Raw genomic sequence first — 21,969 nt, forward strand, 5'->3', positions numbered from 1 at the left:
CATAGGTTACTGGTAACTTTCAAAGTTTACCAGTAAACTACTAGAAGTTTGGTAACTTAAGTTTTTGGGGGGAATTTTATCACATGACATCTAGTGGCCTTTTGGGGTGTCTGTAATTATCTCTGGCCCTCTGTGTAGCCTTATCACATGTCAAATATATACCTTCTCACATGTCAAATATATACAATAATCAAATAAGTAGAATGACAAAGCTGTAAAACATTATCCTAAATAAAAACCATCCACTTAGGGAATACCATTGGTGTTTAATATGAGGGTTTCAGCATGAAATATCCTTTATATTATGTCAATAATATGTCTTTGTTGTAAATGTTTTGGCGCCAAATCGGTGGCAATTGTGAAAAAATACAATATTTGGAGAGTTGCAGAGTTAATTGAAAATAATGCCATTGTTGATTTTAGATGCTTTTTTCAATATGGTCTATCCACTAAACACTCGTGGACAATATGGACACAGATATAAAAAAAAATATATTATATATGAATAAAAATGTTTTGTTTTTCAAGTCCAGTTTAACTTTTAATTAACATAATTACCGAAAGTTCTGGTAACTTTGGTTAATTACCAGTAGTTTTGCAACCCTAAACAGGCGTGACTAAAGGAGTCCGTATTCCCATCCTAAACAGTTAGTTTTCGTCTTCGGCAAAGGTTTATTCGCTCGAAGTCAGCAGATGAAGTCTACGCCCCTTCGTTGGTGATTGGTCAACAGTAACGAATCTTCAATTAACTTTTTATTGTCATTCATCGAGAGACAAATTATTTTCATGCAAATGTTTTCACGTGAGAAATACTGCACAAAACATCGTAGTTAGATGTAAAATCTTATTGACACAAATGCGAAAATGAATGACAGGTTTCATTAGTTCTGTCTATTTTGAGGCTACATCATCTCAAGATGGACAAACAGTACTATTGCCCACTTTTCTCTCTTGAAAAGCCTGCAACATGTATAATTGGCATAGATCACATTTTACATTGGACGTAAAGTTACGACCCACTTGTGACCAACTGGTGCACCCGGCCCCCGGATCTGTAAACAATGATTTACTTTTCTCAGACAAGAGGGAACCAAACCATGTTTGCTTTCTCATGATTAAAGTTAAGTTTACACATTTTTTTTTTTCAGTATAAGGAAAAAGTTTTTGTATACAGTTGATATTTTTATTTGACTTGTAAAATGAGTTAGATATATCTAGATACTGTATGTATTATACCAATGTTGATATGGCTTAGAAGGAATGTATTCTCCCACTTTGTTTATTAATAGGAGATGTGTAACGTGAACTGTGTCGTCGTCTTTAACCCCAGAACAAATCCCTAGTCAGAACACCAGACGTTAACTCATACTTTCACTGTAACTCAGGCAGGAAATTGAGTATTTTATTATGTCATTTCCTCACCGTGTCATACGCATAAAACTGAAAGCTCAAGGATATTGATGATCCTCTGTGTTGATAAAAATGTGTTTGTAAAAATCTATATGTATCACATCGTTACATATGTGTAATTACTGTATACAGTGCAGGCTCAGGCAGAGGATGAGAAGAGTAGAGTGGGAGGGGGAGAAAGGGGAGGGTTGAACTGTATATCTGCTAAATTTATCATGAGGCCTTTGGGAGAATTGAAATGAGAACAGTGACCTATTACTGCTAAGAAGGTGTTTCATTGAGAATATGCCGACATGCAACTCCAGGGAGATACTGGGGAGAAGAGTGTGCCCAGAGCTGATACCACTGTGTGCGTGTGTGTGTGTGTGTGTGTGTGTGTGTGTGTGTGTGTGTGTGTGTGTGTGTGTGTGTGAAAGAAAATAAAGAGCTTTTTTTCTTCTACTTAATTATTCACTAAGATATGTATTGGAATTGTCACTTTTGACACTTGAGGTTTCCCAGTCAATAATTTATATAGGTCACCCGTCTTAGCAAAGCTTGTTAGTTATTAGCAGATGAAGGCAGTGGATTGTTGAGTACGGGCTGTGTTTGGTTTACCAGTGGATTTGTGGACCGGAATGTATTCCATCAGCATTCATCCTTAGACACACTTTTATAGACGTTGATATGAGCAGTTTTGTTATGGCCATGTTTTTCTTTTTTTTGTGCTTTATTGACATGGTAATTAGTTGAGTTACGTGTTAATCCTGATTTTAGAGGATTATTTTCATGTCTGAAGTATTCCATAGTTATGGCTCATCTGAAACAGGCTTGAATTGATTAAGTGTATTATCAGACAATACAGACATATTTATCACGGCTTAAATATCATTATTTCAAAACCAGGAAAAATACATGTAGACATGTTTTCAAATTCTATTATCGCTCGCCTGTGCAGTTCATACATATCCAGTAGGGGGCAGAGTCCTGTTCACCTGTTTCATCTTTTATATACTAGGTGCACATGGGTGTTGATGATATTATGACAGCTAATTCTTCTTATCATGATTAAGTAGTAGTGATACTACCAAAGGTAGTACCATCTGTTGTGTAGTGAAGTATTAGGACAAGTGGTTTTAGTAGTTTGTAGTGTCATCAAAGAGTACATCGAGTTTATTGCTTACGTTTACAATTTAGACACAAAGGGCAACAATTTTTTTTCAATCCCCTGGAAAAAGAAAGTGGTGACAGGGTCAATTTCTTACTAAGTACACACAAACTTTAAATAACGAAACAAAAATATTCAACAAACAACACATTTACACACTTAAAAAGCATTTATTTTAGACTGAAATGTTTGTGTATGGTTATTGTCCACAAAAAATATATATTTAAAAAATAAACAACAAAGCATCTCAATTGTTTGTTGTCAGAATATAAAATGAGTTTGTCCCTTTGTCCTGGTGCTGTAAACAATTCCATTTACCAGAACAATAAAGCGTCTCAAAGCAGGCTAGATTCTTTCTTTCAGCTGGATAGCTGTGTTTACTTATCTGTTGTTTAATTAAAGGGCCTCTTTTCTTTAGACGTCCATTGTTTCAATAGCACGGCCGGAGTTTCAGCATGGGTCAAAGGGTTAACAGCCGTCAACTGTGGCTTTTTTTTTTTTTTAAAGGGGCCCCACACAAAGGCATGGTTTCACCTGCAGCTCGGCCTTAGGCTCCCTATTGTGTAGGCCATTTGAATTGATTATATTTAGGGGGCTGGTTGTGATTGGTGGAGAAGGGCGTGGTTGATTGGATAGTTTTTTATCTTGTCAGCCAGGGAGCAACCTTGTGCGTGCAATCTGTCTGTATCCCGAGGAAGGCTGGAGACGACACAGCACAGCAGTGTCCGCCTGCCTCTTTGCCTGCCTTCCTGCCTCTCATTCTCTCTCTCTCCATCGTGCTCCTCTCCGCTCCACTCCACACTGCACGGCCCAGCTCTCTGTTTACCCTGCCAGCTAAATGGAGTTTGTCAGGTTTGTCAATATGATTGATTCTGCAATTTTGCCAGCTTTCTTGTGTAAAACTTGACAATTTAATTTGTCCAGGGAAAAGAAAAGAGGGCTTTTGTCTATCTGTTGTTGTTCTATCATTGTAATTGGTTCATTTTATCATGCAGTTTGTTTAAGGGGAGAACAGATCCAGGTTTTAGTGTGTTCCGTTGGTAGGGACAGAGTACAGGCTTGCCCCGAAGGCTGTTACACTACAGGCATGTGTGATTTGTGGGGAGAAGCTGTGTTTTTAAAGATATGTGTTTACCTGCTGTTAGTTGCTGATGTCATTCAGAGATCGAGATTTTCCTTTTGCTGAAATGTGCTTCAACAAATGAAACGTTTAAGTGTTTGGTTTATTTGTTTTGTGTATTTAGTTACACTTTACATGAAGTTAACGCTTTACATTAACTTTCACTTCACATGAAGTTGCTCCTATAGATACTGTATTCTGTAGTAAATATCCCAGTTGTGTTGGTTTTGTTTACAGTCCTGACGCTGTACTAACCTGAAAGTCAGGATCTGGTACTTCAGTATGTGTTGTTGAAATATGGAATGTTCTAGGAAAAGCAGTATGGCATGTTTCTATTTTAGACTTGAAGTTGTTTATCACATATTAGTATTTAGTATATTATACATCTGTGTGTAGTAGGTACATGTAGCCCTCAGCTTCACTAGCGCTTGCTATTGTTGTTTAGTGTAAAAGTGTTACATGAGATATTCACAGTTTGTGTGTGTTTTTTGAGCAGTGTGTGTTTGTGAGCTGTGTGTGTGTGTGTGCCGCTCAGACTTGGCTCTCTCTCCGGGCTATCGACAGTGTTCCTGTCAAGAGAGGGAGGCAGTGAGGTGATGGGGGGGGGAGTTGATCCTCTCCTCACTCTGTCACTTGAAATTAAGGGAGAGGGAGGCATAACTCTACATTTGACGTCGTCACTACGTAACCATTTTAGCCCGACTCAATCATTGTAAATGTCAGCAGCGACAGTTTTCCTGAAAAGTTTTGTGTGTGCGTGTGCCCACGCGTGTGTGTTGTATAGGGGGTGGGGAATAGAAATGAGTGGTGAAGTTGAACCTCTCTACACCAACTTCCCCCTATTTCCCTGGTGGTACATTTGAACCCCACAAAACACCCCTTAGGTATTAGACTGAAGACAGTTATTGACTTTGTGGTGCTGGTTTAACTTTTAATGATGTGAGAGCCTCCAGAGTCTTCCAAAATGACATTTTCAATTAATATATTAATGCATGCTTTGAAAAGACTCCCATTTTCCTCACTTTTAAGGCTAGTGTTTTCACCCTCTACCCCCTCTGCCATGTTTGTACTGAGCACCAGACTGTGTCTGAGGAGCCCTGGCGTTGGGAGGGAGTTTTCAGCAGCATCGTGTGTCATGGTGGTAGAGTGCAGGGTGGCTGAAGGTGTCTGGCAGAGAGGGGCCGATGGAGGTACACATTAGATGTGAGGAAAGTGAAGTCTAAACAACCAGTGTGCACCGTAATGCTGTGCAGCTGCACCGGCCGGGCTGGGGCTGCATTTTGGGAGAGCTGGAGTGCGAGCTGATTAGGTTGACAGTTTGTAATCAAAGTTGATTTATTGTTCATTAGTAGTGCATTAGCCCTTTCAGGCAGGGCCGCTATTTGTCCAGTGGCCTGTCAAGGAGAGAGGCTGCCCAGCACCTGTCATTTCTAAACCATGACATACTGTAGGCAACCAGATATTACCCTGTACCCAGAGAGGGGTGAGGGGGGGCAGAGAGAGCCCACAGCGCTCTGGGATATCCTTTACAGGACTGGCCACTGCTTTGCAGTGTGAAGTGAGTGAGGGGGAATAGTTTAGCGGTGATATAGAAAACCACCAGCTGCTCTCTGCTGTTGCCGCTGACTGGATATTGAGGAACGTTTTAACTTGAAAAGAGCTTTTGTTCAGTTTCAAGGTGCATTACTGCTCAGCACGCTCGTTCAAAGCGTGCCTCTATTTCAGAGAGACGAATGAAGTCAAGATGTTATGTATTTCATGGGTAGAGATAGTCAGTTAACAGTGTGATTTGTATGGTGTATAGACAGTGATGGGTGTCAAGAAAAGCATAACTAGCCTATATTTGCCAATTGTCCTGGACGACTAGAACGTATTATGTGACACTGTGTTGATTGCTGCTGGGCTCCTCAAAGAACAAAATAAATGCTTTATTTGTCAATGTAGTCGTGGAATAATTCAGTAGGCAGTACCCAGATATAAGCAGAGGCATATGTGTTGGATCTCGATTTATATCTGGAAGGCTTTCACACATACTGTAAGCCAGCTGCTGACTTCTCCCCTTTTTATTATTATTAATTGGCCACATGGTTTTTCTGACTCACAAAAGACGACGACAACACAAGCCGGCGTAAAAAAAAAAAGCAACACAATTTGTGGCCCCTTGTCTGCCGCCATGGAAACAAGGATTAGGTTTGCGTTGCTGGTGTGCAGAGTATGGAAACAATCTGCATGAGGATGTCAGGCATTGTCTTTGGGTAAATTTTCATTTGAAGGGGATTTTAAAGGCTGTGATCTTAATTAAATCTCAACTGACTCAAATAATGCATCTGAAGGCACGCAGTGTTGCGTAACGGTGCTGAGCTGGTAAACCATAAATCACACACAGAGAGGGACTCGGGAAGAGAGCAGAAGAGGGGGTTCTGGTGTTGGGTGGGGACGCACGCGCCAGGTCTACGACAAGGTGAATGGTGCTATTGTAGGCAGTAGAGTTGTCATTGCATATTTTATTTTTGTAACTTGTCTCAAACTTGCCTGGTAAAGTGCCTGAAAATCTACATATGGGGGTGTGGCTAAAAATGCCAGAACGTGTGAGATGTTATCAGTGAAAGTGGAAACTGGAACCCTCATTTAAAAAATGAATACGTTTTGTGATCAACTTTGCTGGATTTCAGAGTTTAGAATTGTTAGTTTAGAAGTCACTCACTTCAAAGCATAACTTGCACAATTGTACACAGGTGTAGTGTCATAATTTGTGTTATATCACATCATTTTAGTGCACATCATTTTTGTGCACTACAGATGTATCTCTATCAGTGAATACAGTGGAACATGAATACACTGAAAGAAATGATCCTCTAATGAAGTAATATACTCTTACTACAGCCAACTACAGGAGATGGCCCCCGGTGATCATATTTAGCTGTGTGATGACTGTTTGAATAGCAGAGACATTACGCATACTCTCTGTTCCTCTCAATTCCTGAGACGGTGTATAGTGTGTGTGTCAGGGTGGGAACCATGCCCCCTGCTCTGTGCTCAGCAGTGGGCACCTGCAGTGGAGGCCTCCCTGAGTGTGGGAAAGAGCCGACACCACGCAGCTCAGCTGTTATAGTCGGGGTAAGAGGCTCGCTCACTGCTCTGTATCGTTTGTTTGTTTTACGGAACGCTGGCCCAGCTTTGCCGAAAACGTGTTTGTTTGTGGTTTAAAAGTGAATTAAAATGCAATCTTGAGTTTTGTTTTTACAGTTGCTGCGTATCGTTTCGATCCCCTCGCAGAATAGAAATAGCAAATGGGGAGAATATGTGACTGTGATTATCCTGTTTATCTGAACTGTAAACATTTTTTAAAGCAGCTTGAATTTGGATGACAGAGAAGAATTAGGTAGGTCTTAACTGAACCAGGATGGGTAGCTCTATTGCCTTGGGTTCATCATCATGCATGTAGTCTGGGACTTCATACATTGGTTATTGTTTCGTAATAAAAAATTATATTTATATACATACATATATATAGATAGATAAAAGTAATACACACAAACAAAAATACACCATAAATACAATGTAAGAAACAGATATTCTTTCATTGACCCTTTTTTCCCAGCAGAGAAAATGTGCTTGACATATTCTCCATACCGCTACCCACCTTCAATATTTCAATAAACCTAAACGAGTCATGAAAAAATGTGTCATTCCGATCTTGTCGTGGACTAATTATGTCATGCATCACTTCAATGCAATGAAATCCTCATTTCGGAGACATTTTCATGCTCGAGATTATATGCTATTCAAGACGGAGCGCCGTTACTTTTACAATGTCTCAGGACAAGGTAAACCAACAGCATCAAACAGGCTGGGTTCTATGATTTCTCAAGGGCTTGTTATTTTCTACTTCTACATTCTATTTGATGTCCTTACAAAACAAGATGACACCATGGAGCAAGATATAAAAGTTAGATTTTTTTTTCTCCTTTTCATCTAACCTGTTCCTTCATGGCCAGTTTAATATCAGCCATGGTCTCATTGAAGTTGGCCTCTTTTTCCTCTTTCTATTCTCCTTAATTGCCCCTGTATCACCAGGAGGGGGAGGGTGGCTAGCCTTATGCCTGGATCTGCTTCTTTCTTTCTCTCTCTCGCTCTCTCTCTCTCGCTCTGGCTCTCGCTCTCTCTCTCTCTCACCACACTTTGACCTTTGCCTTCTGGGGATAACGCTGGTTGGAGAGGGTCTTCATTAAGTGCGAAGCAGTGACTTTCCGACATCGTTAGATGTGTGGCCAATATTTCCTCATTAGAATATCATTTCCGTGCTTGTTCTTGACGGTGGCGCACAAAGAGAAGTTGGCTTACTGTCTTTTGAAGGAGGCAGTCCTAACCAGAGCATAGGCTCCCATCACTCTGTGCTGTGCCTTCCCTTCACTCTGAACACGCTCCTGCTCTGTTCTCCAGGCAGCACGGCGTCAGACGCTGCCTGCTACACTGGAGCCGTATTACTGCTGTGTTTGCATTGGACAGTGGCATATGTGACAATTTAAACTGTTTGCATCTTTGAAAGCAGGAAATAAAACATTTAAAAAATAATAATAATAATAGTCTTAGTATTTTTTTATTAACATTATTGTAGTTACATATTGTATAAAGTGATGCTCCAGAACTTTTGTATAATTTCAGCCATTCAATGGAAGGGTGGTGCTCATGATTGGTCCCTGTGTACTATGCCTTTCAATTGTGTTCTCTGTCATCTATTTCCTATGATATGTTACGTCCTGCCAATAAATCACATGTTTTTTGGAGGGGCAATTCATGTGATTTGTTATGAATCCAATTTGTACAATGTCACGAATTTGTTGTGCTAAAGATTCCGGACTGCATGTTTAACTATATGTGTGAGTTCACATGCTATATGGACTTTAATTGCCTTTGTGTGCATGTTTCAGTTTTTGCGCGCGCGCGTGTGTGTGTGTGTGTGTGTGTGTGTGTGTGTGTGTGTGTGTGTGTGTGTGTGTGTGTGTGTGTGTGTGTGTGTGTGTGTGGGCCAGCAGGCCTGCACTGGTGTATTGCCTACAGTCACTCTGCAGCTGTGTGAGAATGTTCCAGGCTTGAATGTTTATGTACGCGAGGCACCTGCAGAGCGCCACACCTTACTGAAATCCATAAACGTAATCTATTTCTGGCATGCCCAGAATGTCCTCTTTTTCACACCCGCATATTGGTGTTCAAGTAGCTGCTCAAAGAAACTCTCCTATAAACCCTCCTATCCTCTTTGAATTAACCAGGCCGACAGAGAATTGTCCCTCAGACTCTCTTTATATGTACATATATTTCTTTGAATCATCTGGAGTCCTGATGTTAACCAGAGATAAGGGAGTGTGCCATATGGAGAGTGTTCTAAATGGAGACTGGCGTCCTGTGTTTGTGTTAAATAGGCATGATACACCAGCCAGGGCCATATTTTTCACTTAAAGTGCTCCCTCCCACCCTTCCCCTCAATAGCCGCCTGTCTTAGGCAGATTTTCACTCATTCAACACAGGATTAAATGGTAGTAGTTACAATGATCAATAGGTTAAGAACCGTACAATCCCTCTCGCTGCTAATGACCTCAGTAGTAATGGGTAATAAAATGTTAGCTGTAATAGCCTCTTGCCGGGGCTCTGCCTGCCGTCTCTGGGTGTCTAGCAGTAGTTACAGTGAACCAGACCCCGCAATCATGACAGGGAGAGGTGTGAAGCTTCCTGAACCAGAGGATGTGCTGCTCAAGGTGTTAAAAAAGAAAAAAAAAAATTAAATGAAATTAATTGAATGAAATTCCAATGCAATTTGTAATGGAATTGTCAGTTAAGTGTGAAAGTGTTTAAAATATTGTGTTAATTCTATTTCTCTACACTGGATCTCTATGTTAGACTCTATAAAACATGTACTATTGAAGATGCATAATAAAAATGGTTAAATACATGTGAAAATAACCCTGGCTACGTTTACTGCCCGTAAAGTAGAGCATGTCAAATCTAAAGTAGATCGTTTCCCTCATGTAATTTAATATAAAACATCAAAGAAGAGCCATTATTATTTATCCTTGGTGTGTGAGGTAATTGTCAGTGGTGCTGAGGCTTTTTTTATTTTACGGCAGGCCTATATCTATCGCATCACGTAGAGGGCTTATACTGTAGCGAGACACGCTGCCTGGTTGACCTTCAAAATAGTTCATCAAAATTAGTGATGCTGAGAAAAAAGGACATCAGTGTATAATGACTGTGAAATTAGGAGCGGGAGCCTTGGCTATGCAAATGACAGGACAAGCCATATGAAAAAGTCAAGCCGAACTGCATATTAAGACGTAATACGGGAGGAATTAATATTGCATTTTCATCCTCTCACCGATTCGCATTGAAAATGAGAGATGTTAAGTGCTTTGGGTCTTGGGTGGAGCAAAACCTCCTCGAGTTTCCCCTACAGGAGGACCAAATGACTCTAATCGCGTAACGCAGCGCGGAGCACCTCCTCGATGAAGTTTACAGAGAGCGTCAGCGCCACAGCGTCCTGTTTAACACTATTGCCCTTTCCAGCGCCGTGGGAGTACAAGCTGCTCATTATGACCCGTTTTGGTTTTGTTTCATGTTCCAATTTGGAAAAGGAATACGGTGATATGCATGCAGCAGGTGTCAGAGAACACCCCACCTGCTAGATAGATTCTAAACAGCTACGTTACATTCAGAGATGCATGAAAAATTCAAAGGGCCGTCATTAGCAATGAGGACGCGGTACAATTTGGGTAACCTTGGCGAAGACAGACTGTCACCCCTAATGTCCGCTCTATCAGCCGGGCGACATTAGACTCAGAGACGCAGAGCACAGTTTTATCACGCACGCACACACACACACACACACACACACCGTGCGGCATGTTAACAGTTGCAAATGTGAGACGCTATCAAATATATCTCGGTAGCTGTTTGTCACTAAAATGTCAGCGAAAGGGGCTTTTAATGGTATCGCACATCATAGCAATGAGTGGCAGCATCCAGACACTCTGGGAAGTCACAATGCCGCCGGAGCAATTAAGGCAGCCTGACAACTGTGGGGCTCACTCATTGTCATAACAAATCACTTGTTTTGAAGAGTCATCCACTCACACCTTTTTGTTGGAGTTAGTTAAGGGCCTGTGTCAGAGTGAGCCCTCCTCGAGGCACGGTGCCAGCGTTTTATTTGTACGTTAGATAAATTGCTGTTGACAATATTCTAATGAAATGCTCTCATGTGTACAAAGATATGTATTGTAGCCTACAGTGGGTGGCCTATCTTTGCATGTTCTGCTGTTTGCAGATCACCTCAAATGATCAGCTTGAGAAAGCATCAAAACAGAAGCAATCAAATGTTGGGACAGCCTTGTGTGCTAGGTGTGTGTTTCTGGAGAGGGCTGTTGTTGCTCAAGGTCGGAGCCTGTAGTAGATTCTCCACAGGCTTACTGCAGGCCTGGCTGTCTCGTGTCATTACAGCTCTGGGGGTGTAGCGTCTCTAGCTGCGATGACACTCCTGGTGATTTATCCAGTACAGACCAGAGGGGTTGAGAGGCTGGGCTATCCTTAGCTGTCTCTTTTGAGTAGCTGTTGCAGTGTGTCTAGCCCCTGACAATTAGTCTGGTTGACCTGCTGTAGTCTTTACCATCTCTGCTGGTTGTCCCTAGTTACCATAGCCACAAAGTCAAAATGGCTATATCATAAAAATGAGAACATTTCATTTACGTTTATGCTTAGGCATAAGGTTAGCAGTATTTAAGAATAGAAATTGTAGCAATAGGTGGGGTTTAGACATCATTTCGACTTTGTGGCTGTGTTAACTAGTGACAAGCTTGTCCTCCAGTTCCCTTTCTTTGCTGTGGTCATCTAATCCTATAAAGCATGTTTCCTGGCCATGTCTGTCTTTTGCTGTACCACTCTCTCTCTCTCTCATAGACCAGGTTAGTGACTGATCTGTCCTTAATGTCTCCTCTGTGTATCTCTTATAGGTTCCAGTCTCAGTGGCTATGATGACACCCCAGGTAATAACTCCCCAGCGGATGCAGCAGATCCTCCAGCAGCAGGTGCTGAGCCCTCAGCAGCTCCAGGTGCTCCTGCAACAGCAGCAGGCACTCATGTTACAACAGGTGAACGCATAGGACACACACACACACACACACACACACAGTACATAGAACACATCAACATCCCCACAACAACTACCAATATAAAAGGGAAAGATCGTCAGGGCGCTAGCATTCCCTCTGAACACGAGGCTGTATCAAGTATCCCACGGGCCAACTGCTGAGTTTAGCAGTGGGCCTGATGGTTTGATTGGTTGGCGAGCTCTCACTCAGACGTAGCTCCCATGTCTTTTTCAGCAGCAACTCCAAGAGTTCTACAAGAAGCAGCAGGAACAGCTCCACCTCCAGCTCCTCCAGCAGCAGCATGCGGGCACGCAGAGTAAAGAGGTAGGCTCACTACGCGGACATCATCACCATCAGCACCACCGCACGCCGCCGCCGCCTTACTCAACGCACATGGTGCCCCGGGCAGTAAGAGCCTCAGAAAAGTGCAGAGCACGGAAGGCATTTGCTCTCTCCCTCTCGCCATTTGTTCAGAGGCTGTGGTTTTTAAGCAGAAGAAGAGATACAGAAAAAAGAATCACTCGTGCTTCTGATTAGCATGTCAGGCTCTCGGGGTCAATACCAGTAATAACTTTATAAACTAAGAATAGTGATGATTCCTCTGCTTCCAGGGCTCATATTGCTGCTCAGGCAGTGAAAATAATGTTTGTGCAGTTTTTTTTTTCTTTCTTTTCTCTCGAGTAAACAAGTGTCCTACAACAAAGTTTGCCCTTCATATGAGCCCCCTTGTAGCCAATAATCAAAAGGAAGGGGAAAAGAAAGGGCCTATGAATCAGAAAAGCTTCCTCGGTAATTAGCATGGAAACAGCGATGGGAGAGAATGCAGGTAATTGTGTGATATCAGTGCAGAGGACCGCTCCCAGTCTTGTTCACCACGCTCTTTTTTTCCTCCCCCTGGCTCATCAGCGGTGGCTCAATGCGTGTTAATGCCTCGCGGATACAGGCATCACTCTGGACAAAAGAATGATTATTGTGCGGTCAAAAGAAATTCAAAGACAATCAAGGAATTTTCTCTCTCTTCTCGTCTGAGAGCCACGTTTGGGGAGGGTAAGGAAAAAGGATCTAAATTAAGCCAAATATCAAAAACACACGCACGCTTGCGCGCAAGCGTGAATGAACAAACACACACACACACACAACACACACACACACACACACTGTCTGAGCTACCGACTTCAAAGTCCCAGCTCTCTAATTAATGAACTGCAGGCTTCAGTTTGGACAAGTTGTGGTGTGATGCTCCCATAAATCAACGTGACAGCAGAGCTCCTCGGCCTCAGATAGGGCCTGTCACCAAGTCGCATCTGATGTACACATGACTCAAACTGGGGGGTGGAGAGGGAGGGGGTGCTAGTCAGAAGGAGGTGCAATTGATCAGCTGAAAGGAGCCTAAAAAAAAAAAAAATTTTTTTTGAAGCATGTTATGTATGATCACAGGAAATGGATGCAGCCTCGAGAGGCTCTCCTTCTGCTCTCCGATGTAGCCCCCAACCAATCGCATTTCTAGCTGCTGCAGCCATCAAAACACAGAATAAGAATTGTGCCGCGACTCCCCCGTGGCTAGCAGACAATAACCCCCTGTTGTTGCTTTGTGCCTCTTTTATTTTAAAGACATCAAAATTTAGTTTTTCAAAGATCTTTAACTTTATATTTGAAGCTTGACAATAAAGAGCTGCCACTGCCACTCTGTATCAATTGTCAGGGCCTGTATTTTTCTCTCCCTCGTGCCACTTCTTGTTAACCTCTTATTTGGTCTATTGAGCTGGGGGTTTTAATGTGTCTGCATGCTGGGAGAGCACAGGAGCTGCTGTCAGCTGATGAGACCACAAGAAAGAAATCTGATGGGGCGCAAGTTAAATTCATTTAATTTCTCCCATTTTTAAAAGCCACCCTATATTTATTTAGGGCACTGATGAAAGACATTGTTCTCTGTGAACTCCCGCCCCCGTAGTACCATTAGCATCTTTGTCTTATGCTGTCAGACAGACGGGAGCTACAGTGCAGAGAAGAGTCCTATTGAAGACACAAGAAACTTCTTACACTGTACTGAAAAAGGAACACCATAAAAAACAAACAAGAAAGGGAAGATGGGAAGAATCACACGCCAGCTGAATCACTAATTAATTACACTGAAACCTCAGTGAGCTCTTCATCAAATATGCTCCGTATAGTTTAGAACATAAACCATAGAAATAGGTGTTCATGAATACACCCTCTCACCTAGCCCATGCTTAAGTGGTAGACCATGAATATGACACGACATAATCCTGATCAGACTAACGTAATGAGAAGGCCTCTCCACGTCAGACCAGTGTAGTGTACAGTACTGTGTGTGTGTGTGTTCAGACCTTTATTTTTACTGAGCTGTGGAGCAGAGTCTGGGCGTGGGGAGACGAGGGGAGGGGAAAGGAAGCCCGGCAGACCTTTGCCAGGCAGACCGGGGGCATTTTATCAGGCTATTTCAGCGGTTTCTGAGTCGCAGGCCGGTGACCTGACAGCAGTGTTGCACCGAGACCTTTTTTTGTATGCGCTCAATTGTGAGACGTAAACAAAGTGGTGTATCCTGTGTTTGGTAACAGGGTGTGGTACACAGCTTGGCAGCCCGGGTTGCTTTTAATGCCCCCCCCCCCTTGACAATTGGCCTTGTATACTCATATACAGCCTAATATCCTGCCCTCTCCCAGGCTTATTTTGTTTGGCTGTCCTTATCTGTCAGAGAAAAAATAACAAGGTGAGCTTTGTCTTGATTGATCGTTATCTCCAGTTGTTGTTTAAGGAATAATAATCCATATTTTGATGGTGAAGCTGAGCCTGGGGTTAATGGTAGGGTTAAATGTCCAGTCTCTCCCCTCCTCTGTTATCTAAACATCTCCCCATTTGTTTTGATTCAATGAAGATTAGGGATATTAGATCATTTCCTTCTTTTTATTGTTCTACACTATACCACATCTCTCTTTCTCTCTTTTACTCTCTTTTTCTCTCTTTTTCTCTCTCTCTCTCTCCTCTCTCTCTCTCTCCTCTCTCTCTCTACTCCTTCCCTTTACACTTTTCACTTTCTAGACCGAGGAAAAAGAGTCTCTGGCTTTCCCAGAATGTTATATGTAGTCATAGTCCTGTAAGATGAACAAGATGTTCTTCACTCGCTCTATGATTCAAATCAACTTGCTGCACTGGGGGGGAAGAAACCCCTCCTCAAGCTCAGTGCTGCGCCTGAGAGAGTTGTGAGACTAGCTGGTGTGGCTATTAAACACTTTGATTTAGTCACACGTTGTTTGCTGAATTATGAATGGGTGTAATTAAAATCCTGTGGCTCTTATTATGAATGATTAACTATGTTGTTTCATTGTTTGTCATTTGCCTCCTGACTCCTCGTTAATTAAAAGAGAGAGGGATGCATACTGTACCTGTCTTAAGTGTGCACAGGCAAACCTACATAGTGTGTTGAATGTGTGAGTGTGTATGTGGTGGTTCGATTGGGTGTGTGTGTGTGTGTGTGTGTTTGAGAGAAGGTGTGTGTTTTCGTGTGAGCAAACATACTGTATCCTGTTTGAGAGAACATAATGTGTGTAAAAGCACACAACTGTTCAGACATACAGGATGCCCTATATGATCAGCATGTGTTTGTCCACTGGATCATATGCCTACACTATATTTGAACACACACTAGAATTTGCATGCTTCTGTGTTCAATCAATATGTACAGTCCAAAACAGTATGAAAATAATGTACTTTTTGTTTGCTCTGGGGCATGCATGTCCTGTTTGTGTGTTTGCTGATGGTGTGTCTCTGTGTGTGTGTGTGTGTGTGTGTGTATTCCTCAGCAGCAGCAGCAGGCCCAGCGTTTGGCCTTCCAGCAGCAGCTCATGCAGGTCCAACAGCTCCAGCAGCAGCACCTGCTCAACCTCCAGAGACAAGGCCTGCTCACCATCCAGCCTGGACAGACCACCTTGCCCCTGCACTCGCTCACTCAGGGTCAGTGCTCTACTCTACTGTACTGTACAGCACACCTTCACACAGGGGATTACACCTGCCCCTCCACAGTCCCCCCCCACAAACACACAAATGCTAAAATACCCTAGACTCACTTCACTCCAATGAAATATTATACTACATCTGCCTTGACTACAGTATCAAATCAAACTTTATTTGTCACGTGTGCCGAATACAAGTGTAGACCTTACCGTGAAATGCTTACTTACAAGCCCAACAGTGCAGTTCAAGAAGTTAAAAAAAGTAAAATGAACTAATGTAAAAAAATAAATAATAATAATAATAATAATTCAAAGTAACACAATAACATAACAATAACAAGGCTATATACAGGGTGTACCTGTACTGAGTCAGTGTACGGAGGTACAGGTTAGTAGAGGTAATTTGTTAATCTAGGTAGGGGTAAAGTGACTATGCATAGATAATAAACAAAGGGAGGGGTGTCAATGTAATAGTCCGGTGGCCCTTTGATTAATTTCTCAGCAGTCTTATGGCTTGGGGGTAGAAGCTGATTAACTATGTTGAAAACAACTCTCAGTATACAACTCTCTTTAGAAGTGTTTCCCACCTACCCCCCTTGTGTTCCTCCCGTGTGACTGTCATGGTGTATAGGTTCCCCCTCTCCTGTCTCTTGACTCTCCATTCATACCTTTTCTCTTAGAATGGCATCATCATACTGGGTGTTGACCTAGTGGAACCATTGTTACTAAACTGCCACTGAACCTCTTATTGTGAAATCTCCCATAAGGGTATGGTGGTGTGAGTCAATAGTTGTTGTTAAGCCAGGAAGTTTATTTCTTAATTTGTTTATTAATATTTTCTTAAGGAGCAGCCCTATGACAAAGACTCATTCATAGCGTTTTGGAACATGACATAGACTATTCATTCCACACTAAGACAAACAGTTTTGAAATAACAAGATAAGGCCATAAAATGGGAAGGGTGGGGGAGCTTAGGTAATAAGCAAACCAAAACAGGGTTTGTTCAGTCATGTTATTGTTTGGACTGTATGGAATCACTCATCCACTGGCAGATGATTGCCATAGGCACAGGCGGGGACCACCAATGTGCTCTTAGTGTACGTTTACGAATGACCTCGTGTCGGATATCTGGCAAACACACGCCCTGTGAGTAAAGTATTGCCCTAACGATATGGCAGCTTGCTGTTCTTTATGGAATTGCACAACAGTTACTGGACATCCTGTTGACTCTTTGCTTATGCATGGTGTCATCAAATACCTCTAAGCCATCTCAAACAGGATACAGTAACCATACACTCTTTGTTTGTTCAGCCTATTTTGTCAGATGACAATTTAAGATACAAATACGGTATCGTTTCTCTTTGTTATTATTTATACAAACTGAAATGAGGAATTGAATCTTACCGCACAGTTGGTTCGTTTGGAAGCCCTTGGAAACCGTTGGTGGTTAAACTCTATGGGAAGACAGCTGTTAAAACACTTAACATCAGGCTGAGTTTCCCTTCCTATTCTACGTAAGTTCTGCTTGAATGTTTGAAGTTATTGATGACCTTTCTGTTTCTCACGTCAATGAACTCTTTCATGCGTCAGTAGCCAAGACCTACGGGAGCTAAGATCTCATCTACAGTATTCAGCAAGTTGTCAGCGTCACTGCAACACTAATGATGAGTTTTGCTGCTCTGTTTGGACCTAGGTGATAATGCTTTTGCACTGAGGCGATATGTTAGGATGACTTTTATACACTGAGGCGATGATCAGACAGATCAGCCTTATTTCCCTTTTATTCAAAATTCAGATGTCAAAATCAAATTATTTGACCAATTCAATCTCTCATGACGTCATAATTGTATTGTGCTCTCACATATGCGTTCATGGTGATCTGAGATTATACACGTCACAAAAAGGATTTGAACAGCCCTGTAGGCGTGTCTTTTCATACTTTGAAAAAATGTAACATGTATATATAACATGGTTTATTTTATTTGTGTTTTTTTTGTCTGATCCTTACTGGAATTGTTGATAGAGACATTTTCATTACAAATTGACATGAAGAATTACGTTGAGTTATCATTTAATACCAAACTGTGAAGGAAGTAAATGAGTAGAAGCTTGAAGAGTGCTATTTGGATGACAATCAGTTGTTCTCTTTATCTGAACCTTCATTTGTTTCTCTCGCGGTAAATTCTTTTGACATTAATGTTCAAAGTCTTGGAAGCGGTCAGACAGTATCTGTTATAAATTACAATAATGTGTTTGGGGAGGATATAACTCCCATAAATATACATTTGATCCAGCGCTGCCCTCCCCTCCTTCCCCCAAAAGCCTCTCCTTTTGACCTGTGGAGCACAAGTGAGACGGCAATGTTCGCTCCGCTCTGTTCTCCCAGGTGCAGCTACCAGGTTGTGTGTGTGTGTGTGTGTGTGTGTGTGTGTGTGTGTGTGTGTGTGTGTGTGTGTGTGTGTGTGCGCGTGTGTATCGCTGCTTGCCCCTCTCTGCGCCTGCCCTGATTGGCTAAAGTGTATTCTGAGGCCCTGTGGCCTCCCAGGCGGCGATGTAACAGACTGAACTCTCATCACTGGAGAACATCAGTTAAGTTGTCCAAGAGAGGGCAATGGGACAGTGACAGGACAAATTTGTCGGTAATATGAAAGCAAAGAATGTGGCGAAGCATGAAGCTGCTCTTAGTGCAGCAGCGCGACATCAGGGACAGCGGCAGGTAATACGCTCCCCCAGTCAGTGATTGATTTGGCCAGCAGCGCGACATTGGTAATAGTTCCTACAGCATTAGGAGGTAACATATTTTAGGCCTAAGGGGTGCATATCACTAGGCCAGTGATTACAGGAACATAAACAGGGGTGCACCAGAGGTCTCCGCCTGATGGAGCAATAAACTAATAGTGGTGTCACCGTCCCCCCCATGGTATTGGCTCTGTGTGGAAAGCAACAGCAGAGTTGAAAGAGCCCAGAGGATAGGGGCTATTTTTTATTCTGCGGATGATGGCCTGCAACTGATGTCATTATGAACGTTAAATCAACTTTCTGCTTGCTTGAACATGGTCACCTGGGTACGGAGGTACAAGGACAGGAAAAGGTTGAAGAGCTCGGCCTGTCTGGATGCCAGAGCTACCTGCAGAGGTAAAATTGAGTTGCCAGGCCGGTGATCAATCAAGTGTCCCAACAACATACATTTTTTAAAGTGCTTGTCTGTATTTCCAACCTATAATGAGTGGAATAGCATTGTTGAAAAATGGGAAAATGGAGGATAAACCAATCCTGCATTTTTAAAATGGACGGACTGGGGATACAAAAAAGGTTTTAAGAGATCCAGTGTTCCTATGTTTACCATAGAAATCAGATGCTAACGTCTCAGGAAAAATAGAAAGCTGTTTGTCCAAACATAGAATACAATACTGTTTTGAGATTTTCATAGCATTACATTTTATTGTCATTTATGGTGTCATTATGAACAACCCTCGGTTTGAAGAGATCCAATGAGGACATGGTAGTTTAATAACAGAAGGACATGGGGCCAGGGGATAGAGTGGGAGAGAAATAAGGGGGTACGTTAGGAAGGAGACAGCTTGGTCCCAGTCCGTTACCCCTCTCATCAGAGGAGTCTATGGGACCTGTTTCATCTGAGTAAACAGTGGTGTCGGGGTCACCAGGACTGGCTGGTAATTGAGGGATAGTGGGCCACCCTGTCAGCCACACAGGCTAAAAATACATCGCCCACTGTCACTGGGCACCAAGTGGGGGGGAAATGATTGTTCCCACTGTTGAAGCACAGGATACTCACTCCACCAGTGACCTTCCCCATCCAGACAAATCATCATCATGGAAAACTTTCCCTCCAAGGATCATTCCCACCATCAAAACAACAACGAGACTTTAATAAGACAAGTGAGAAGCAACAACCGAAGGATTAGCATGCTTTTGTGCAAACAGGAACATTTTGGCATGTTTTGTCTGTCAGGGCTGTGTCCTTTGATTAAGGTACGTCAAAGAATGTGAGTGAGTGAGTGAGTGAGTGAGGTGAGTGAATGAATGAATGAATACAGCCCAGGCAGAATATAGGAGAGCGTGTTAAAATATTTGAATGAGGAAAGACACTCTGTGGAACGTGGAAAGGTTATTGATTTGTCCTGCAATCATTTCCTGCTCTTTGATATGCAAACGATCTAGTGTGAATTTACAGCAATCCTATCAGACTCATTTCACAGTTCTTAGTCCCTGTGTCTCTCCAGAGTCCTTCGCCTCATTAGGCCAATGTTCTCCATTACGAGCATAATTAAAATCTTCAGTAGCTTATCAAATTAAAAATATTTTTGCTGATCGTATTGAGATCTTCACTTCACAGTTATTTTCCACAACAGGAATAAATTAAGGCTAAGCATTTTGTATTACGATCTGGCTCTTGAAAGGGCCACTTCTGGTATCTATAGAGGGAGTGATTAAAAAGGGGGGAAATCCGGAGAATATAAACCCATCCCGAGATAAGCATGTGCAAATCATCTTTCATTTGCCATTGCTCATTTTGAGAATGGATTTAATGAATTGTAATGTTAAACGAGTGGTCTTGCACATCCAGTTGAATTGACAGCATATCCAAAGGGTATTTCAGTATGTTTTAAACATGTGACTCATTTAAGGACAGATCTCAATACCCAATACAAATTTGCACACATTCCCATAGTGGATCTTTCAATATGACATAAAAAAAAATATGAGTTAAACCAAATACATTTTGGAATGACAATATAAATGGCTAGAGAACATACCCTCACGGGGGGGATTTTTTTCTTTTTCTTATCAGCTTTTGCCTCATTTATGTCAAATGAAAGCAGGCTTCTCCGGCGCGGTGGTAACAGACACTGTACATACAGACACATACACATATACATTGTGTGCGAACAATGGCTGGGTTCTCTTAAGAGGTGGTGTACAGACACAGCATTATCCTTCCTGCTCCCCAATCTGAGGGTGTCAAGGATCGCTGTCAGTCAGCAGGAGAGACAACATGCTCTCTCAGTGTATGTGTTCCAACACACGAATGTCTTGTCTTCAAGGGATTTTTTTCCCCCTTCTTTCTAAGGCTGCTGTGTGAGATGCAGTGTGCTTGACTTGTTAAACGAGGTTTAAGTCTTCTGTGTCAGTTGGAGGCGGTGCTGAGCTTTAAGTATTTTGCACATTAATGCGCTTCTGAGGATATTACCCCAGGGTCCTGTTTCTGGAGAAGGTGGGGTGGTGTGGGCTGTTTTGGTTGTAACGTTGCTATTGTAAACTTTTTGTGTGTGTTCTGCCTCTCCTCTTGTTGGGGAAATGATGGTGATTATTCAGATTTCATGCCTTGTCTGGATGTTAATTATTTACTGTGGGCATGAAATGCGTGTGAATGCCAGGGATTTGTGTATACGAACACGCTTCAGATCACAGGGAGAGAGCAGGGGGGGAGCAAGCGCTCTCAGTGTATTACCCTGTAGTGAAATATTTTTTAATTAATACTTGGCTTTGTTTACAGACCCTTTGATTTAATTATGTGATGAAGAGAGTTGGATTAGCTGCTAATTGATTTAGTTATCCAATTTGTTTGTTTCAGGCATGATTCCAGCGGAGCTTCAGCAGCTGTGGAAGGAGGTGACGAACGTGAAGGAAGAGAACAGCAGCAGCAACAACAACAGCCACCGCGGCCTGGACCTGTCCTCGCCACAACCCCCCAAGAACCCCCTCCTCAACCAACACGCCTCCAGCAACGGACAGTACATGAGCCACTCTCTGAAGAGAGAAGGGTGAGTCTTTCTCCCCCTTCCACCCGAGCTAACAGCTTCCGTGGAACATGCTGGGCACAATAGCGTTTATTACCAGGGAATGGGTTGTGCCCGAATGTGTTGCGAATGAAGTTGAGCTCATTGATTTATCATTAAATATACCACAGATTATGATATTCGCAACAATCTGACTTCTTTTTCTAAACTGGGGTACAACTAGGCATGTCCTTTCTACTTTATGAAAAAAAATCTAACTGGAACTCATTATGTGTGACATTATCTTTACTGTCATCTTTGACTAAAGAAAACAGGAGGCCTACATAGTCCCCATTTAAAAACTGCAATTCCTTGAAGGGGCCTAAGTTGATGGACATGTTCCCATAGGGCTTTGCCCACAGATGAATATTAATTTATAGTTTGT

At 42.3% G+C, this 21,969-nt stretch overlaps 1 protein-coding gene across 1 annotated transcript in view; it reads left to right on the plus strand.

Moving 5' to 3' along the window:
* LOC115137077 (forkhead box protein P1-B-like) overlaps positions 1-21,969 on the plus strand; it is a 119,590-nt gene that overhangs the window by 68,036 nt on the left and 29,585 nt on the right. The window contains 4 exon segments of the mRNA XM_065027697.1: positions 11,675-11,812; positions 12,047-12,136; positions 15,634-15,784; positions 21,380-21,569. Of these exon segments, the coding sequence (XP_064883769.1) occupies positions 11,675-11,812; positions 12,047-12,136; positions 15,634-15,784; positions 21,380-21,569 (569 nt within the window).

Source organism: Oncorhynchus nerka, linkage group LG2 (assembly GCF_034236695.1).
Source record: "Oncorhynchus nerka isolate Pitt River linkage group LG2, Oner_Uvic_2.0, whole genome shotgun sequence".
Taxonomy (NCBI): domain Eukaryota; kingdom Metazoa; phylum Chordata; class Actinopteri; order Salmoniformes; family Salmonidae; genus Oncorhynchus; species Oncorhynchus nerka.